General features: G+C 41.4%; 1 gene segment (V, D, J or C); it reads right to left on the reverse strand.

Annotated features, from left to right (window-relative positions):
- Positions 1 to 11,663: 11,663 nt before the first annotated feature.
- LOC118355617 (immunoglobulin heavy variable 3-23-like) lies at positions 11,664 to 12,314 on the reverse strand. The segment is given in 2 exon segments: positions 11,664 to 12,034; positions 12,138 to 12,314. Coding segments are annotated over 2 exon segments (402 nt in total).
- Between the last annotated feature and the right edge of the window lie 10,037 nt (positions 12,315 to 22,351).

The raw sequence follows: 22,351 nt of genomic DNA on the forward strand, positions 1-22,351 counted from the left end.
TGTTTCCCTTGCCCTCATGGATGTATCTTGCAAGAAGTTGCTGTGGCCAAGTTCAAAAGGGGTATTTCCTCTACTATTTTGATGGAATCTTGTCTCACACTTAGATATTTCATATATTTTGATTTTATCTTTTTGTACAGTGTAAGAGAATGGTCTAGTTTCATTCTTCTGCATGTGGCTGTCCAATTTTCCCAGCACCATTTATTGAAGACAGTGTCCTGAATATGGTCACCCAGGGATACTGGGGCTGGGGCTCCTCTCCGAGCTCAAAGTCTGGACTGGGGTGCTTTAATTAGTGGAGGGAGGGCCTTATTTGCATGTTCTCTGACTATAACCTCAGCTTTAAATTTTTATTTTTGATGCAAGTAAAGTGATATTTTTGTTAATTTTATATAGTTTTTGTTAGTGTTGGAATCATAACTGTATTTGTTTATTTTATATCCTGAATTTTCCCTGAAATCCTTAGCTGATTCTTCGTTTGTGGAGTTTGTAGGCATTTCCCCTGTAGCAGATCATGTCATATGGAAATGAATAATATTTCTTCCTCTCTATTGATTAATTTTTTATTGCCAACTTTCCCTGGGTAGTTCTTCACCTCGTTGGAGCAGAATAAATTGCTCTGCTTTTCTTCTGATTTCATTGAAATCATCTAATAGCTCAGTAGACATAAGACATAACTAAGGGGAGATGCATTTCATTTTCCAGGTGCATGAGCTACGTAAAATACAACACCCATACAATGACCACAGCAGGCAGCACTTCTGCCCTTAGACAATACGATGGTGTGTTTGTGGATATTTAAGGCCAGGATTTGGGTTTTGGTCAGTGAATGAGTGAGCAGATGACAAGGGTTGTTTGCAGAGCCTTCTGAGCCCTGTTCCCTACCATGATTTGCAGGATGGTTTTCCTCTCTTGAAACAGAGAAAGAGTAAATCCCAACAAATATTTATTTGACTGGCTTAGGGAGCTTAAAAGGTTCTTTACACAACAAATGCAGCCTGAAAATGCCAGAGTATCAGCGTTGGATTCATGTGTCACTAGTATCTTTGTCTGTGCCTACAAAACTTAGGAATGTCTGTCTTAACTCTGTAAAGAAAGTCTATAATCTTTTGATAAGGATTGCATTGACTGCATAGCAAGTTCTGGGTAGCATATATTTTAAAAATATTCCTGTTTTTGAAATTATTTCATAACTTTCTTATTCACACCTAGAGTGATGCAGAGACATAGTGAGAGGGAGAAGCGGGATCTCTACAGGGAGCCCATTGTGGAATCCATCCAAGGACCTTGAGTTTGACGAGAGCCAAAGGCAGACACTCAATCACTGAGCAACACAGGTGTCCAAACAATAGTTATTCTTCTAATACATAAACATGCAATGGTTTTCTATCTCGTTGTGTCTTCCTCAGTTTACTTCTTAAAAAGCTGTATAAGTAGAAATATGTTGAAAAAATCAAAGTACCTCAGGAGGGGGACATCACAATGTTGGTGGTCAAGCTGTATTACTGAGTCGTTATCATCAAGACAACCTGGTACCTGCACAAAACAACACATAGATGAATGGAACAGAGTAGAGAAGCCAGAAATGGATAATCAACTCTATGATCAACTAATCCTCCAGAATCAAGAGTGCATGTGCAATGGAAAACACACAGGCTTATCAATAAATAGTGTAGAACACTCGCCAAAGTAACTGAAGAAGACACAAAGAAAGTGAAAATACACCATGCCCATGAAATGAAAGAATAAATATTTTTAAGATGCCTCTGCTATGCAGAGCAGTCTACACATTCAATGCAATCCCCATCCATTTACCATGTTCCCCAGTGTAGTTAACTCGCCATGTGATATTGAGTGTACAATATAGTGATGACACTTCCATCCATCCCCCACTGCTCCTAGGACCAGTGCTCTCCCTTATCCAGGTCTGCTATGTCACTTGGGCCCTCCCACCTCCTCCTTTACTAACCAACAGTATGTTTCCATATTGAAGAGTATGTTTCATGGTTTGTCTCAATAAATTTTTCCCCTTGGATAATTTGTGTTTTTTAATTGAATTTTGCATATGAGTGAGTCATACGGTATTTGTCTTGTTGTGACTTAGTTAACATTACACGCTATCTAGTTCTATACTCTTTGCTGCAAATTGCAAGGATTCATTCTTCTTTGTGTATGTCCCGCATCTCTGCATCCTTTCATCAGTAGTGGACAGTTGGGCTGCTTCCCTTATTTGTCTATAGCACAAACAGGTCCTATAAATATAGGGATGTGAACTTCTCTTTGAATTAGTGTTTTATTTTTTGGGTAAATACACTGTACCACAACTATTTGATCATACAGTAGTTCTATTTTTAACTGTAGTAGGAATATCTATACTGTTTTCACAGTGTCTACACCAATGTCACTCCCACCAGCAGTGTAAGAGGAACCTTATCCCTTCTAGAAACACTTCACAGTGTTTATATCATGGAAGAAGTTTTCAGAGCATGATGCTAAGACCCTAAGAGGAGACGACTGTTTAACTCCTTCCCTGGATTAAGAAATCCCTCAATCTTGTGTTCTCTGGTGAGTGTGAGTGTCCTCTGATGGTCCAAGTCCACATGTTGGATCCCAGGATCCCAGCAGACATTCACGGATCTGTTTTCCTCCCTTCTCTTTTATCCACAATCAACATAGAGAACTTTGCAGCATGAGCACCATGGAGCCTCCTGTTCAGAGAATGTCTCCCCTTACTTATTTCCCATCTTTGCCTCCTCACTCTGCTCCTGGCTTACAAATATCCAGATACCCTTACTGTATTCAGAGGTTTCCAGGAATCTTGTATCAAGTATTCCTTAGCATATTTAAGAGACAGAAGCACTTTTTCTTCCATAAAAGTGAGAAGAAAATGAAAGATGCTTTCTGGACTCACAAATGATACTGAAACAGGCAGATAAAGTGCTCTGCCTCAAACATGTACCAACTTCAAAGAAAAGGAAGGGTTGAACCAGATTAAAAAAAACAGCACAGTAGTTGGAGTCTGAGATTCAGAACATTCTCAAGCCTTGATCCTAGTGGAATGTTGCCCAGATGGATGTTCATTGCTTAGTGTTGGTGATGCCTTTTGAACTTACAATTTACCTCCTCTGAAACAAAATGCCAGCACCTGTTCTTTAATGTTTGTGGAGAATTGTGTTCATAAGGAGGTGATCTGTGTTTTATTTTATTTTTTAATTTATTTTTTGTTTGCTTTTGCATTTTGTTTGGTGTTTCCAGTTTTTTTTAAGATTTTATTTATTTATTCATGATAGACATGCAGAAAGAGAGAGGCAGAGACACAGGCAGAGGAAGAAGCAGGCTCCATGCAGGGAGCTCGATGTGGGACTTGATCCGAGGACTCCAGGATCACCTCGGGCTAAAGGTGGCACTAAACCACTGGGCCACCGGGGCAGCCCTGTTTCCAGTTTTGTGTGTGTGTATGTGTGTGTGTGTGTGTTAGATTCATAGATCTATCACCTCCTAGAAAAGGATTTACACCAAAAGTAGGTACCCAAATATCACCATACCTGAGTTAGATGATTAGATTTTGGAAGATATAAATTATGATATGTAGGTAAAATTTGGCCTTGGGTCATTACTGTTATGGGTTGCCATTTAGGGTGATGCCAATGTGTGTCACTGTCAATCCCATGTGAGAATAAGGTGAACATTTGCATGTCTGAGTATGGACTGTATTTATCTAGGTCATTGTTGAGTCTGTGGTTGATAACTTTGTGGCCCAACAGATTGTCATGGTTGATAATTTCAGAGATCTTGATATTACCACCATGATGGGGAGTTTTGATCTGGACATTGGGGGATTGAATGACATTCACCTTCTGTCCATCTCATGTCTCCAGATGCGAGGGACTGAGGACTCAACATCCATTAGTGGTTTCACTCTGTGAATTGGGCAGGGAAAACCTCATAACCAAGTGAAGCCACTTTCCTCTATAAACTCCAGGTCTCTTTCTGGTTCTGTGTGTCTAACTGAACTCAGATACGTGTACATGGATGGAAGGAAAACTCCATGAGTCAGAGAGAGACTTTGCCATATAAACAAGGAAAGGTCCCTAAATTTGTCATTGCACCTGAGTCTGGTGTGCACCTGGTTCTCTGCAGGCCTGATGGGATGATGCAGGACACCTGTCAGTGGAGAGGGGAGCCATCCCTACAAACTTGGCTCTGGGATGTCTGCCAGAACCCATTACCATCCTCACAGTGAATGTGATTAGACCCAGGGGTATCCACAGGGTGTCTCTTACCAGCAATCTTTAGGTCCCTAGCATTTGTGTGGAGCCATCAAGCCTCTGAGTTGTTTCTCTCCAAGTGTTTCATTGCCATAGGTTCTATTGGATGGGAAATGTAGCCTCTTTCAGTAAGTTCAGGGAACCCACTTCTCCTGGAAGGAGTCATTCCTGGGATCTTGTCTCTGGTATAAACCTCTGATCTGTGTTCTGATAGTGAAAGTGAAGGTCTTCTTCCCTTGAAGATAAAATCTGATATGGTTTCCACACTTATTCCCAACTATTCTCATTGTGAATCACTAACGAGATTGTCATTGGTCTGATAATTCTCCCAAGGAGCCAGTGCTGGGATCCATGGGTGGTGTCAGGTGGTGGAGACCGGGGTACAGATCCTGGTAAAAAGGCATCCCCAAGCTCAGTATTGTTTCCTACAGAGGAAAGGGAGGTGAATGGGAATGCCAGCTGACACTTGTCTGTGACTTCTGCAGATCCAGCAGCACTCTGTGTGCACGAGGATGGACCAGGAGCTCAGGATGACCCCACGCAGGCAGGTTGTGGGAGACCATGCCTGGATAGGCTGCCCGTGAGGTGTGGGCACAGATGATCTAGTATGGGCAGCTTTGGATCGATGTCTAGCCCATGGGACACCACACTGATAGTCCCTATATTTTAGTTAACCAATGTTGTTTATCTGTTATTAATAAAATGATAAAATGCAAAAAGAGAGACTTGTTTAATTAGATCCCTTTGGCTATGTCCTTTGAGGCAAAATTTCTCTTTATTCCTGAATGTATAATGATCATAAAATTATTCTGAAACCTCTGTGTCTCTCATGAATAAATAAATAAAATCTTTAAAAAATTATTCTGAAACCTTAAAAAAGACATTTATAAATATACGGTAGATTTTCTGTCAGTTAAACGGCTTTATTTTTATTTTAGAAATAGTACACAGAGTGAATCTTAAAATTTTTGAAGTGTAAAGCACAGTACTGTTAGGCATATGCACTGGAAATTGTCACCCTGAAGCACCTACAACAGAACCTCATTGATTCCACAACACCTGTTATGAAGGTCAGCCCTTGCCGGCTCAGAGGCTCAGGAACCAACCAGAGTTGTATTGCTGGTCACATATCATCTGGGCCTTTGCAAGAGCTCCCAGGGTTATTGATATAATTGAGTTGAGTAGAGATACAGATAATATGTTAATGTTTACAAGGTATATCCTTTTCATCCCTCATGTAGGAAGCAAATAACATCAGGACAATTAGGCAGGAGTTAAAGCACATGCATATTCCAAAGCAAAAATTTAAGAATAAGCCATCTACTCCCAAGTCATACAAGATTCTGAGGGGCAAGATGACGGAAGAGTAGGGTCTCCAAGTCACCTGTCCCCACCAAATTACCTAGATCACTTTCAAATCATCCTGAATACCTACAAATTCGGCCTGAGATTTAAAGAGAGAACAGCAGGAATGCTACAGTGAGAACAGTTCGCGCTTCTACCAAGGTAGAAACATGGAAAAAAATAAAACAGCATCTAAAGGGGAGGGGCCCCAGCGAGGAGCTGGACTAAAAGAAGCCTTAATAATCTACATTTTTTAAAAAAGATTTTATTTATTTATTCATCTCTCTCTCTGTCTCTCTCTCTCTCTCTCTCTCTCACACACACACACACACACACACACACAAACACAGAGGCAGAGACACAGGCAGGGGAGAAGCAGGCTCCATGCAGGGAACCTGATATGGGACTCGATCCAGGGTCTCCAGGATCACACCCTGGGCTGAAGGCGGTGCTAATCTGCTGAGCTACCCGGGCTGCACAATAATCTAATTTTATCCTACATTTCGCTACACCAATTGTTAGAGTATAAAGTCCAGAATTTCCATTTTTTAATAGATTATTAAATTTCATTTTCACATAAGTGGTAATTAGTGAATCTCTAAATACTACCAGCTTTGTTTAATAGAAAAAACTGCCTGAATTATGCATGAAACATAGGACAATGTTTAAAATTTCCAGTTGTAGTTCTTCTTTTAAATTTTTATTTGAATTGCAGTAGACACTCCTGTGTGTGTGCACGTGTGTGGTAATTAAGTATTATTCAATTATACACATGTGTATATTTGTGTACTCAGCACCACAACTAAGCCATAGAACTGTTCTATAGAAAGTATCCCTCATGCAATCCTCTTATAGTCAGTCACCACAATACCACTCACTTCCCTAACTGTTGGAAACCACTAATCTTTATAACATTTTCATGTCAAAAATGTTATAAAATTGGAATCATACACAATGTACCTTAGGGATTGCTTTTTTCACTCAGCATAATTCCCTCTAGGTTCATCTAATTTGTTGTGTGTATCGATAATTTGTTTCTTTTCATAGCTGAGTTGTATCCCATGGTGTAGATGTAAACTGTTGGTTTTACCATTCATTGGCTGAAGGATATATGGGCTGATTCTGAGTTTTAGCTGTTACAACTAAAGCTGCTATGAACATTCAAAAAAATGAATTGCAGTAGAGGTCACATACAGTGTAACACCCGTTTCATGTATTCAACATGCTGATTGAACAATTCCATACATCACCCAGTGTTCATCAGGACAAGTGCACTCCCTAAGCCCCATCTGACAGGTCACCCATCCCCCACTCTCCTCCCACCTGGTAACTATCAGTTTTTATCTCTGTATTGAAGGGACTATTTCCTGATCTCTGCATCAATCTCTTTGTTCATTTGTTCTGTTTCTTAAATTCAAACTATGACTCGAAGTATACAGTATTTTCTTTTTCTCACTGGCATGTCAATTAGCATTATGCATACTACCTCCATCCTCATACTTGTAAATTGTTAGATTTAATTCCATTGCATTGATTAGTAAAATCCCTATGTATCTAGCTCTATCTATCTATCTCACATGTTCTTTATCCATTCATCAGTTGACAGATACTGGGATTGTTTCCATAGTTTGGCTAATGTAGATAATGCTGCTGTAAACATTGAGGTGCGTGTATCCCTTTTAATCAGCACTTTTGTAGTCTTAGTGTAAATACCCAGTAGGGCAGTTGCTGGATCACAGGGGAGGTCTACATTTACCTATTTGAGGCACCACCATATGGTTTCTCTGAGTGGCTGCACCCCTGCCCACCCACATCTCCTGACCAGAGAATTCTGCAGGGCCCCAGTTCTAGTGGAGGTAGTTTCATGGCTCATTTAACGAGCTGAGCAGAGCACACCCAGTTAAAACTCATCACATTCTTCCCAAGGACCACACACTGCCCACTTCAGGCAGGGATAGCGTGTGTAGATGCCAGACCTGAAGGAAAGAGGCACCAAAACAGTACAGCACAGTGCATGCAGCACACACCAGAGACACTCTCTGAAGATCCAGACCCAGGACCCTATGTGACCTCTTCTTCATAAAACTGTTATAGTTGTAGCAGGATCTATAACTGGCATTTGTACACACAGAGGAAGATAAAGACTTAGAGAAAATTCCAAGATTAAGGAATTCAATTCCAGTTTCCTGCCTGGAGCCAGCTCAATTTGGTTTTCTCATGTCAGTCCCTTTGACCCTGCCAAATGAGACAAGACTTTTCTGCCTCCAGATCCAGCAGTTTCCATCCTTGAATGGGTTGTTTTCATCACCGAGACTTCCAGCAGCCCATCCCATCCAAAATGGAGTTACATAGACTGTAGGGAGACATATAACTCATGACAATTATATTCCTGCATTTATGTCCTTGGGGAGGTTGCCAGAACTCCTGCCTGAAGCCCATGTCACATGGTGATAAGTGCTTTCTCTCTTTGTCACTCATCAGTGAGGTGATTTTCATGGAACACAAAACTCAACCATTACTACTGCAAAAATAATAACAATTGTATGACATACACCCAGACAGATGGCCTCACATGGGGCCAAAGGGCAGGAGGCATTCCCAGTCCTGGTGTATAAAGGCCCTGATCCCATAATGAGAATGCACCTCCTGACCTAAGTGGTCCCCTGAGGCCCCACTTCCTCCTCCCATCACATGGACGTTAGGTTCCAACATGTGGCTGTTAGAGGACTCACACAGTGAGCTGATATCAGCACCTGAAGGATCCATGAGTTATTCCCTGCAGGTGGAAGGTCCTCCTCCACTTTTGTTCTCTCAGTTTTCATAATTGTATAGTAGAATTTGTCATCACACCATATATTTGAGTATTACCTGCTGTCTCCTTGATCTCCAATCCTCCCTCTTCTCCTCCTGCCCCACCCATGGGAAATCCAACAAGCGCTCTTGAGTTCCCTCCCCAGATACTGGTGGGTACTGGTGGGAAACTGACTCCATATAATCCCCTCCTTGATCAGGACCTCATCATCACCACTTTCCCTCAACACACACCCTGAGCCAGTGTCTTTCCCTGGCTCCATCCAAACATATCTGACTTGCTGAGAGGCCTCCCTGCTTTTAACAGAAACAATGATGAAGCTGAAAACGTTTTCATACTCTTGTGTGTGTGTGTGTGTGTGTGTGTTGATGTTCAGACTCCACATCCACAGAACATCCTGCTGTGAATACTGCTTCCTTCCCAGGCTGTCACTGACATGGATGCTGTGTGCATGGATCAAGATATTGACCCCATTAGGGGTATGTCTTCTTTTGCTTTAGATATTTGATGCATTTGCAGCCTCATGTCCAACATGGAGTTTATACTGCTTCTACCAAATTTCTCTTTGAGCTGGGTGATCATGTGATGCACAATGATTGCAGGTGTGGATCGGGGAAATGCTTAGGTAATGTACATGGAAATATTTGCAATTAACTGGTATTTAGGGAAAATAGTAAGCAACTGCAAGAATCTATGTCTTAGCAATATCACAGAAGTGACGTTGTGTTCTTGACAATGTATCATATCAGGGGATACACGATATATTTTTTCTCTCAGGATATTCTTGATCAAGGTAATGTGTGTTGGGTATTTCCACTGTAGATTTACTATTATTCCCTTTGTAACTAACAACTATATTTGGAGAGATGCTCTGAGATTACATAAATATTCTGGTTCACCCAATTATTTTATTATTTTATTATTTATTTTATTTTATTTTACTTTATTATTTTATTTTATTTATTTTATTATTTTATTTATATATATATTGTTAGTTATGATTCTTTTTTGAAAATAATAAATTTATTTTTTATGGTGTTAAATTTGCCAGCATACAGAATAACACCCAGTGCTCATCCCGCCAAGTGCCCCCTCAGTGCCCATCACCCATTCACCCCCAACCCCACCCTCCTCCCCTTCCACCATGCCCTGTTTGTTTCCTGGAGCTAGGAGCCTCTCATGTTCTGTCTCCATCTCTGATATTTCCCATTCATTTTCTCTCCTTTCCCCTTTATTCCCTTTCAGTATTTTTTATATCCCCCAAATGAATGAGACCATATAATGTTTTTCCTTCTCCAATTGACTTATTTCACTCAGCATAATACCCTCCAGTTCCATCCACGTTGAAGCAAATGGTGGGTATTTGTCACTTTTTTAAAATTTTCTTTAAAAAATTATTTATTTATTTATGATAGAGAGAGGCAGAGACACAGGAGAGAGAAGCAGGATCCATGTGAGGAGCCCGACGTGGGACTCATTCCGGGACTCCAGGACCATGCCCTGGGCCAAAGATAGGTGCCAAACTGCTGAGCCACCCAGGGATCCCCATATTTGTCATTTCTAATGGCTGAATAATATTCCCTTGTATACATATACCATATCTTCCTTATCCATTCATCTTTTGATGGACACTGAAGCTCCTTCCACATTTTTGCTGTGATATCCCCAAGAAATACAAAACCTTAATCTAATCATGCCAAAAGGGTCACATAAACCCAAAGTGAGAGGCATTCTTAGAACAACTGACCAGTACTCATGAAATGTTTCAAGGCCATGAAGGACAAAGAAAGACTTAAATAGCTGCCATAGGTTAGCAGAAAAAAAGAAAACAGCAACTAAATGCAATTGGGGATCCTAGTTTGGATCCTGGGCAGGAAAAAAAAACTATTTGGAAAACTGGTGAAATTTCAATAAGGGCTATAGATTACTCAATATTATAGTACCAGTGCAAATCATACTACTGTATAAAAAATTTATTATAGCAGGCAAATTAATACAATGTCACCATTATGCTAAATTATACAGTTATTCACTGTCCTAGCATTTTTATTCCAAATAAATAGAGCATGTATTACTCCTTCTTATGAAACCAGTTGCATAAGCCTACGTTTTCTAGAATCATTACATTTACCTATCCCCCAAATTATCTTTTCTATTATACTATCTCATCAAATTCACATATTTATTGATTGCCACAGTGTGCAGTGTACTCAAGATATAAGATGATTACAACGTTTCTACCTGCATAAACAAATCTAGAAAAACAGTTTATGTAATTTATGTTTTACATGCCTACTATAACCTATTATCATGTAAACTAAAAGTACTGTGAAATCTAATGTGAAATGGAGCAGCCACTCTGGAAAACTGTGTGCAGGTTCCTCAAAGAGTTAAAAATAAACCTGCCCTACAACCCAGCAATTTCACTGTTGGGGATTTACCCCAAAGATGCAGATGCAATGAAATGTCTGGATGCCTGCACCCCAATGTTTATAGCAGCAATGTCCACAATAGCCAAACTGTAGAAGGAACCTCGGTGTCCATCGAAAGATGAATGGATAAAGGAGATGTGGTTTATGTATGCAATGGATTATTACTCAGCTATTAGAAATGACAAACACCCACCATTTGCTTCCATGTGGATGGAACTGGAGGGTATTATGCTGAGTGAAATGAGTCAATCGGAGAAGCACAAACATTATATGTTCTCATTCATTTGGGGAATATAAACAATAGTGAAAGGGAATAGAAGGGAAGGGAGAAGAAATGGGTAGGAAATATCAGAAAGGGAGACAAAACATAAAGACTCCTAACTCTGGGAATCAAACTAGGGGTGGTGGAAAGGGAGGAGGGCGGGGGTGGGGAGTCAATGTGTGATGGGCACTGAGGGGGGCACTTGACGGGATGAGCACTATTATTCTGTATGTTGACAAATTGAACACCAATAAAAAATAAATTTATTATTAAAGAAATAAAATAAAATTACTGTGAAATCTATTGATAAAAAAAGAATCGCTGTCTTTTGTGCATGGCATAATAGCTGTTTTCATATAAAAAACAGATGTGTCTAAATCAGAGACTGAATAGGTATGCACATATCATCTGCATAGATAACTCCCTGGGGAAATCTGCTCCTTGGAGAGGAATCCCAGATCCTGACAGGAAACCTGCCCAGAACTTCCATCTGCACCTTCTCCTGGGCCTTCAAGACAGAAGTGGTGAGGAGTGTGCACCCCCTGGTGGTCCTGATCCCCTTAACAGAGAGGTTTGTGTCTGGGCTCACACTGAGTTCGACTCACTGTGTCCTTCGCACAGTAATACACGGCTGTGTCCTCGGCTCTCAGGCTGTTCATCTGAAGATACAGCGTGTTCTTGGCGTTGTCTCTGGAGATGGTGAACCGGCCCTTCACAGCGTCTGCGTAGCCTGTGCTACCTCCACTATCACTAATATCTGCGACCCACTGCAGCCCCTTCTCAGGAGCCTGGCGGATCCAACTCATGTAGTAGCTACTGAAGGTGAATCCCGAGGCCACACAGGAGAGTCTCAGGGACCCCCCAGGCTTCACGAGGTCTCCCCCAGACTTCACCAGCTGTACCTCTCCCTGGACACCTGCAGACACAAGACATCCTGGTCAAACAACTGTCCCACATCCCCAGTTTCTCTCACTCACTTCCACTCACAGACTCAAGGTCTCTGCTTCTCTATGAATTACCTTTTAAAATAGCGACAAGGAAAACCCAGCCAAGCACACACTCCATGGTGGTTTGTCTCTGTTGTGTCCTGATCAGTGAATCAGGTCACCTTGGGATCCTGGGGCTGGGGCTCCTCTCCCAGCTGCAGGGTCAGGACTGGCCTGGATTAATCAGTGGAGGGTGGGCCCTATTTGCATGTCCTCTGACTATGTAACCAGCTCCAGACTTACATTCGTGTATTTAAAGCCAACACATGTATTGCACCACAATTCTATAGCAATTTGTGTAGATGGCCCTCTAACTATATGCAGTTCTAAGCACAGTTATTTATTAATTTCTGGGTGCATTTCAAAAGACACATCAATATAGGTCATTTTCTGGAGATATTTCATCTTGTTAGTAAATTTTAATTCTACATATTTATTTTAGGTGCTAGTGTAAATTGGATTATTTTGTTAATCTTGTATATGTAATTTGTTGTTATTATGTAGGAATATATCTTTATTTTATTTGCTGATTTTATATACTGATTTTTTGCTGAGCTCACGAGTTATTTCTTCCAGTTTTTATCTGGCGTTTTTACTCATTGACTCTATTAATACATTGTCATAAGAAAACTAATTATTTTCTTTCCAGTTTATCACCTTTTTTTTTATGTAGTTTTCTTGCCACGTTTACTGGTAGGTCTTCCAGTCTGTGGCAGAAAGCATTTTCCTCTTCTCTTCAGGATGCATTGTCTGTTTTAATCATGCAGTTGATATAAGGCAGACCTAGAGGAGACAATAAATTTCATTTTGTATGTGGATGACCTACCTAATATAAAGTGACAGTCTACAATTCCAATCAGGACAAGGTGAATCTTTATGTCTTCTGCCCATTTCTGACTGTAGTTTTCACTTTGTGGTTGTTTAGTTTGGTAATTTATTTTTCGATTTTGGAAACAAGCCTTTATCTGGAGATAGATTTGCAATTCTCTTCTCCCATTGTTTTTATTCTTTTGGAAGATGTTATTTATTTATTCATCAGAGATGGGGAGAGAGATTCAGAGATGGGCAGAGGGAGAAGTGGGCTCCCCACACTGAGCCCAATGCTGATCTCAGTCCCAGAGCTCTAGGACTCCCTGAGCCAAAGACAGATGCTCAAGCTACACAGGCATCCCAATCTTTTCCAATTTGTTAGGCCTTTTAATTATGTTGAGTGTTTCCACAGCTGTATGACAGCTCCTTCCTTGATGTAGTCCATAGAGTTCACTTTTACTTTTGTTTCCCTTCCCTTTGGAGATTCGAGTACAAGAACCTGTTGTGGCTGAGGTCACAAAATCTCCTTGATTTTGATGGTTTCTTGCCTCACATTTAGGTCTTTCATCTACTCTGAGTTTATCTTTGTGTGGAATGTAAGAATGTGGCCCAGGTTCATTCTTCTACTTGCAGCTGTCCAATGTTCCCAACACCACTTGTTGAAGAGGCTGTCCTTTTTCCCATCGATAGTCTTTTGTACTTTGTTGAAGATAAGTTGACCATAGAGCTGTGTGTCCATTTATGGGTTCTTTATTCTATTCCATTGACCATGTGCCTGTTTTAGTGACACTATTATACTGTTTGGACGATCACAACTTTGAAATCCGGAATTGTGATGGCTTTCGCTTTGTTTTTTTTAAGTTTTTATTTATGTACTCACTAGAGACACAGAGAGACTGAGAGAATGACAGAGACACAGGCAGAGGGAGCAGCAGGCACCAAGCAGGGTGCCTGTCATGGGACTCGTTCCCAGGTCTCCAGGATCACGCCCTGGACGAAAAGGCAGTGCTAAAACGCTGATCCACCCAGGCTGCCCTGATTTGTTTTTTGTTTCAACATTCTTTTGCCTAGTCAGAATCTTTTCTGTTTATTTACAAATTTTAGGCTTGTTCCATTCCCTAGAAAAATGTTGGTGGTGTTTTGATAGGGTTCATATTGAATGCATAGATTGTTGTTGGTGGCTTAGACATTATATGAATATTTATTTTTCCAATCCATGAGAATAGACTGTTTTCCATATATTTCTGTCTTCTCTAATGTCTTTCATATGTATTTTAGAATTTTTAGACTATAGGTCCTTTCCTCTTTGGTTAGGATTATTCCTCATTATCTGAAGTTTCATTTGTTTTTTTAAATTTTATTTCTTAATTATATTTTTTATTGGAGTTCGTTTTGCCAACATATAGTATAACACCCAGTGCTCATCCCGTCAAGTGACCCCTCAGTAACCGTCACCCAGTCACCCCTACCTCTGCTGACCTCCCTTACAACTACGCCTTCCCAGAGTTCCTTCCCAGAGTTCCTTTCCCAGAGTTAGGAGTCTCTCATGTTCTGTCGACCTCTCTGACAGTTCCCACTCATTTTATCTCCTTTCCCCTTTACTCCCATTTACTACTTTTTATATTCCCTGAATGAATGATACCATATGTTTGTTCTTCTGCGACTGACTTACTTCACTCAGCATAATACCCTCCAGTTCCAATCACCTCAAAGCAAATGGTGGGTGTTTTTCATTTCTAATGACTGAGTAATATTGCATTGTATATATAGACCACATCTTCTTTATCCTTTCATCTTTCAATGGACACCGAGGCTCCTTCCACAGTTTGGCCACTCTGGACTTTGTTGCTATAAACATCGAGGTGCAGGTGTCGTGGTCTTTCACTGTATTTGTATCTTTGTAGTAATCCCAGTAGTGCAATTGCTGGGTCATAGGAAAGCTCCAGGGGAACTTTAGAGATTCATAGTATATAGAACTAGATTTTAAATTAAAAATATTTAATTAGAAAAAGGAATCCCTTTTTTTGTATCAGGAGATGAAAGTCAGGGGAACAGCACAGAGTAAACATGAATTTTCGAGCTCTGACCTATTCCCTGTAGAGGAATAGTAGCTTCAGATGAATGCCAGTAGACACTTGTTCATGCTTTCTGAGTATCCAGCAGCACCCCGTATTAACAGGCCTTTTCCATCAGTGCAGGAAGTCCCCAAACAGGGATGTCATGGGATGATGGGTACCGGACAGGCTGAAAGTGAGATGCGGGCATTGATGAATTAGGAAAGGCAGGTGTGGTTTCAATTTCAACCCACATGTTACCACAGTGGAGTCATAATTAATATCTGCTCCCAGTTGGGGATAAAATGTTTAAATCAAACATATTCAACCTCAATACCCTATATCCCAATGTTTATGAACTTTTGAGGTATAATTTCTCTCTTTCTAACAAAATTAGATGAAATTATCAAAATCATAGAGACATTTTTAAAAAGATTAAACATATATATTATGGTAGATTTTCTGTCAGTTCTTAAAAATGCCCATTCTTCTGTTGATGTGATGAGCACTGGTTGATATGCTTTATGTTGGCAAATTGACTCAAATAGAAAATAAAAAATATATATATTTAAAAATAGTGTCAAGGAAAACCCAGATAAGCACAGACTCCAGTGGTGAGTTGTGTTTTGTCCTGATCACTGAATTGGTCACCTATTGTTCCTGGAGCAGGGCTCCTCCCCCAGATGCAGAATCAGGTTTGGGATGTTATATTCAATAGAAGAGGGCCCTTATATACATGTCCTCTCAGTATATTCTCAGCTTGGGCTCATTTCTGTGAAACTCTTTTGACCAGAGATGTTACTGCCTTTGTATGTTCATATTTACTTCTTTGGAAAACTATGGTTTTTATTATGTAATATTCCAGACTTCAGACTTTGTGTCCACGTGCTACTTTGTAATTGTATTTGCATATAACTCTTGGTTTGTAGGTGTCACGTTTCCCCATACAGTGTTGTGAACTTACCCCTTACATTGTAGAGGGTTTCTAAGGTGTCCTTGTGCACATTTTCAGGTGGGTCTAACCCCAGATTCTTGGCCTGTGCTCCTCTCCACAGGATTTACTGCCCCTCTGAAACACCTGAACGACAGAGTGGCAGGGTTCCTTAGAATAGTGGATTCCGCATGTATTGGGGATTGCATGATTTTGCTTAATTTAGAATTTAGCTGAATTTCAGAAGGTTTCAGGTAATGCAGTTCTATTTGTAATTCTCTAACAAACCATTCACTGTGTTCCACTGCAGTTAAATCTGTGATCTTCTGTAATCGCTTTGATGAGATTACCTGATGCAGAATGATCTCATTCAAGTAGAGTTTGGGATATAATAAACTGGTGTCAGAATGAACATTTTCCATTGTATAGCATATATTTTTATTTTTCTTATCCCTCCTAAACTAACAGTATAATGCTGCCTGAGATAAACCAGCTCAGAGACAGGTACGGTGAACACAAGATTCAGATGTCGACTGAGGACAGAAAGTGCTTGATGGCTCCTATGAGAGTTCCCTGAAGAATCAGGGGTGAGAACATTCAATCCCAGGCTAGAGGTAGGAGGCCATGTTCAGAATGGCTCTCCAGTGCAACCAGGAAGAGAGTCACAAAACCCCAAAACAAGCCTCAACAAGGTGGGGAGTGAGCATTCACAGAGGAAACAAAACCAAGAGCAAATGATAACAATCTATTGCCAACTGCACTGTGCATTTAGACATCCATGTAACTCCAGCTCAGGTCCAGGAGCTGCACACTACAAGATGAACTGTGATCACTTGCTCCATCCTCTCACACTTATTTTCTGAGTGTTCATGTCTGGGGAAGCTGATATTTGTATAAATGTTGATGAAATCGTCAAAGCCAACCACTGCCCTGTTTCTGGGCATTCAGAGCTTCTCCCCTGCCTTGCTGACTATGAGTGGACTTAACTTGCCTGAAATAGCTTCACTATCATGTAAGTTCACACGTAGACTATGAAATAGGATGGTAGAGCTGTTAGATATTGACATAACCAGGTCATGTTACCTGGTTATTGCAAATTCCATGACAAAAATGATTGCATTTAAATAAAATGATAAGAGATAAATAAGTTGTGTAGGTCCCTCGAGGGTTCCATTGAGGAAATCCTAAAGGGAAACTGATCTCATGTACAGAGGGAGAGTCACAGATGCAGGTGGGATTGAAATGGGGACATGGGGACATGGGGCACGAAATGTTCATCCAGTGATAAGGGGTGATGGAAGGGGAGGAGAGCGGGGTGTGGGGGTGAATGGGTGACAGGCAGTGAGGGGGGCACTTGAGGGGATGAGCACTGGGTGTTATGCTGTATGTTGGCAAAGTGAACACCAATAAAAAATAAATTTATTATAAAAAAAGGCATAGGAAACAAAGGGAAAAATAAACTATTAGGACTTCCTCAAGATAGAATCTGTACAACAATGCAACAGGCGACAAAATGAAAGGCAACCTACAGAATAGGACAAGATATTTCCTTACCAAATTCAGCACCCAACAAAACAATGAATCCGGTCAAGAAATGGGGAGAATACATGAACAGGCTTTTCTCCAAAGAAGACTGACAAATGGCCAACCAGCAGATGAGAAAAATGAACCACATGACTTGGCATCAGGGAAATACAAATGAAAACTAGACTAAGATCCCACTTATACAACTCAGAATGGATAAAGTAACAAGGCCAGAAACAATAAATACAAGCGAAGATTTTGAGAAAGTGGAACTTTCTCTTTCACGTTTGGTGCAAAGGTAGGCTTGTTCAGCCACTCCAGAAAACAGAAAGGAATGTCCTGAAAAAGTGAGAAAATGCCATGCTTGGATGCAGACATTGCACTACAGGGTATTTACCCAAAAGACACAGATTTAATGAATGAAATGACCCCTGTACATCAATGTTCACTGCAGCAATGTCCACAATAGCCAAACTATGGGAGAAATCAGGATGCCCTTCTACAGAAGAGTGATAAATAAGATGTGGAAGGAGCCTCTGTGTCCATTGACAGATGAATGGATTGATGTGATCTATATATAAAGTGGGATATTACACAGCCATCAGATATTACATGCTTTCATTAAAACGAGGAATATAAAAAATGGTGAAAGCGAATAAAGAGGAAAGGAGAGAAAATGAGTGTGGAATATCAGAGACAATGACAGAACATGAGAGACTCCTAACTCTGGGAAAGAAACAAGGGGTAGTGGAAGTGTGGGAGGGGGTTAGGGTGACTGGGTGATGGACACTGAGGGGGGCACTTGGCGGGATGAGCCCTGGGTGTTATGCTATATGTTGCCAAATGGAACTCAAATAAAAAATACAAAATAAAGATGTGGTTTATATGTATTTTGGGATATTACACAGCTGTCAGAATTGATGAATATAATGAAATAACATTTCCTTCAAAATGAATGGAACTGGAGGTATTATATTGAGAGAAATAAATCAATCACAAAAAGGCAATGATATGGTCTCACCCATATGTGGAATATAGGAAATATTGAAAGAGACCATAAGGGAAGGAGTGAAACTTAGTGGAGTAATACTACAGAGGAAGACAAATCATGAGAGACACTTAACTCAGGGGAAAAAAGCCTGAGAGTTGGTGGAAGGGAGAGGTTGGGGATGGGGCAACTGGGTGATGGGTGTTTAGGAGGGCACATGAAGTGATAGGAACTGTGTATGTAGTAAATAATGGTAAATTCAATTTAAACAAAGAAAAAAATGATTTATCCTGTCCTCACTACTGGAACATCGTACATGGACTGGGTGGATCAAACAACAGACACTCATTCTCACAGATCTGGAATCTGGGACGTCTGAGGTCCAGGTGCAGGCTGATGTGGTGTCTGGAGAGCACGCAAGTCCTACCCTGTCCTTTCTCCATCCCCTCACATGGGGCCAGTGTGCAGGGAGGTTTCCCAGTCCTGGTGTATAAGTGCCCTGATCCCATAATGAGGCTGCACCTCCTGACCTAAGTGCTCCTCTAAGGCCCCACTTCCTCCCCATATACCATAGAGCAGGACCCTGTCCCCACCACTGACCCACAAATCACACCCTGAGCCAGTGTCATTCCTTGGCACCACCCAGGCATTTATGACGTGATGAGAGGCCTGCCTGGTTCTCATCAGACATGAAAGTGAAGGTGTAGAATGGTTATACTCTCGTGATTGTGTGTGTGTGTGTGAGTTACCTCTGAGTCCACCTCCCTACCATGTCATACTGAGATTATTTCTCACTCCCCAGACATTATTAATATTTTGGTAGAATGTCTCTTTTATATTGTGTTGATTGGAGATTCCTCTGTACCGTGATGTGCAAGACAGCATGTTAGCTTGGGGTCCTGTGATCTACAGTGAGTATCACTGGGACTCATGAAAATGTTCAGATGATGTGAATGGAGTTATTTGTAATTGATTAGTATTTTGGGTCAGGAAAAGTTAAGTACAAGTAAGTGCAAGTGCTATATTTGAATTTCTAAGTCTCTAAGACAGAGACTGAAGAGGTAAGCACGTAATCAAGTGTTCAGAGGGGCTCCCTGGGGGAAACTGCTCCATGGAGAGGAAGTCCAGACCCTGACAAGAAACCTGCCCAGAACCTCCATCTGCACTTGCTCCTGGGCCTTCAAGACAGAAGTGGTTAGGAGTGTCCACCCCCTGGTGGTCCTGATCCCCTTCTACAGGGACGTTTGTGTCTGGGTTCACACTGAGGTCCCCTCACTGTGTCCCTCGCACAGTAATACAGGGCTATGTCCTCGGCTCTCAGGCTGTTCATCTGCAGATACAGCATGTTCTTGGCGTTGTCTATGGAGATGGTGAATCGGCCCTTTACAGTGTCTGTGTAGTATGTGCTACTTCCATCATACCCAATCCATGTAACCCATTGCAGCCCCTTCCCTGGAGCCTGGCGAAACCAGCTCATGCCCTTCACAGCATCTGCGAAGCTTGTGCTACTTCCACCACTGTTAATGTATGCGACCCACTGCACCCCCTTCCCAGGAGCCTGACGGACCCATTGCATGCTGTAGCTACTGAAGGTGAATCCAAAGGCCACACAGGAGAGTCTCAGGGACCCCCCAGGCTTCACTAGGTCTCCCCCAGACTCCACCAGCTGCACCTCACCCTGGACACCTGAAGACACAAGACATCCTGGTCAGGAAATTGTCCGACAACCCCTCTTTCGCTCACTCACCTCCACTCACAGACTCAAAGTTCCTTCTTCACCATGAATTACATTTTAAAATAGTGACAAGGAAAACCCAGCGGAGCACAGACTCCATACTGGTTTTTCTGTGCTGTGTCGTGAGCATTGAATGGGGCCACCTGGGGATCCTGTTGCTAGAGCTCCTATCCAGGCTTAGGGTTGGCGTTGGGCTGGTTTAATCAGTGTAGGGAGGGCCTTATTTGCATGTCCTCTGACTATATAGTCAGCTCCAGTCTTAGATTCCATTCTTTTTTATTATTATTATTTTATTTTTAATTTTATTATGAATTTATTTATTGATTAATCTTTTATAATACATTTATTTTTATTGCTGTTCAATTTACCAACATACAGAATAACACCCAGTGCTCATCCCATCAAGTGCCCCCCTGAGTGCCCGTCAAGCATTCACCCCCACCCCTCGCCCTCTTCCCCTTCCACCACCCCTAGTTCATTTCCCAGAGTTAGGAGTCTTTATGTTCTGTATCCCTTTCTGATACTTTCCACTAATTTCTTCTCCCTTCCCTTCTATTCCCTTTCACTATTATTTATATTCCCTAAATGAATGAGAACATATAACGTTTGTCCTTCTCCGACTGACTTACTTCACTCAGCATAATACCCTCCAGTTCCATCCACATTGAAGCAAATGGTGGGTATTTGTCATTTCTAATGGCTGAGTCATATTCCATTCTAACATAAACCACATCTTTATCCATTCATCTTTCGATGGACACTGAGGCTCCTTCCACAGTTTGGCTATTGTGGACATTGCTGCTATAAACATCAGGTGCAGGTGTCCCGGCATTTCATTGCATCTGTATCTTTGGGGTAAATCCCCAACAGTGCAATTGCTGGGTCGTAGGGCAGGTCTATTTTTAACTCTTTGAGGAACCTCCACACAGTTTTCCAGAGTGGCTGCACCAGTTCACATTCCCACCAACAGTGTAAGAGGGTTCCCTTTTCTCCGCATCCTCTCCAACATTTGTTGTTTCCTGCCTTGTTAATTTGCCCCATTCTCACTGGTGTGAGGTGGTATCTCATTGTGGTCTGATTTGTATTTCCCTAATGGCAAGTGATGCAGCGCATTTTCTCATGTGCTGGTTGGCCATGTCGATGTCTTCCTCTGTGAGACTTCTCTTAATGGCTTTTGCCCATTTCATGATTGGATTGTTTATTTCTTTGGTGTTGAGTTTAAGAAGTTCTTTATAGTTCTTCCCTTTATCTGATACGTCATTTGCAAATATCTTCTCCCATTCTGTAGGTTGTCTTTGAGTTTTGTTGACTGTATCCTTTGCTGTGCAAAAGCTTCTTATCTTGATGAAGTCCCAATAGTTCATTTTTGCTCTTGTTTCTTTTGCCTTCATGAATGTATCTTGCAAGAAGTTACTGTGGCTGAGTTCAAAAGGGATTTTGCCTGTGTTCTCCTCTAGGATTCTGATGGAATATTGCCCCACATTTAGATCTTGCATCCATTTTGAGTTTATCTTTGTGTGGTCTAGTTTCATTCTTCCGCATGTAGATGTCCAATTTTCCCAGCACCATTTATTGAAGAGAGTGTCTTTCTTCCAATGGATAGTCTTTCCTCCTTTATCGAATATTAGTTGACCATAAAGTTCAGGGTCCATTTCTGGGTTCTCTGTTCTGTTCCATTGATCTATGTGTCTGTTTTTGTGAAAGTACCACACTGTCTTGATGACCACAGTTTGTAGTACAATCTGAAATCAGGCATTGTGATGTCCCCAGCAAAAAGCAAAAAAACAAAAAAACAAAACAAAAAAAAAACAACAAAAAAAAACCCCACTCATGAGGGAGTATCTTCTGATTCTGTATACTTTAAGTCCGTTGACTTCCCCTGGAACTTGTCCACCTAGCTGGTCTTTTGAGGGAGGGGCCGGTTGTGCTGATTTTCAGGTGTTAGCACTTGAAGGAGCTCCTCTGCCCCCTGCCTGGTGCAGGGCTCAGTGAGTGTTGTTTTCCCCATGAGGCCCCAGAAGGAACAACCGCAGTGGCAGCGGCCAGCTCTGGAGCCCTGGATTCAGCTCACGCAGTAACTATGGAGCTCTCCACCTGCAGGGGCCTGGAGGCTCCAGAGGCGGGGCTGATGATCTGTTCAGCTTGGGGCAGGAGCGTCCTTGCTGTCCTGGGCCCTCCTGAGCTCTTCCTGTCCCATGGGTAGGT

The sequence above is a fragment of the Canis lupus genome, chromosome 8 (assembly GCF_003254725.2).
Source record: "Canis lupus dingo isolate Sandy chromosome 8, ASM325472v2, whole genome shotgun sequence".
In the NCBI taxonomy this organism is placed as follows: Eukaryota; Metazoa; Chordata; class Mammalia; order Carnivora; family Canidae; genus Canis; species Canis lupus.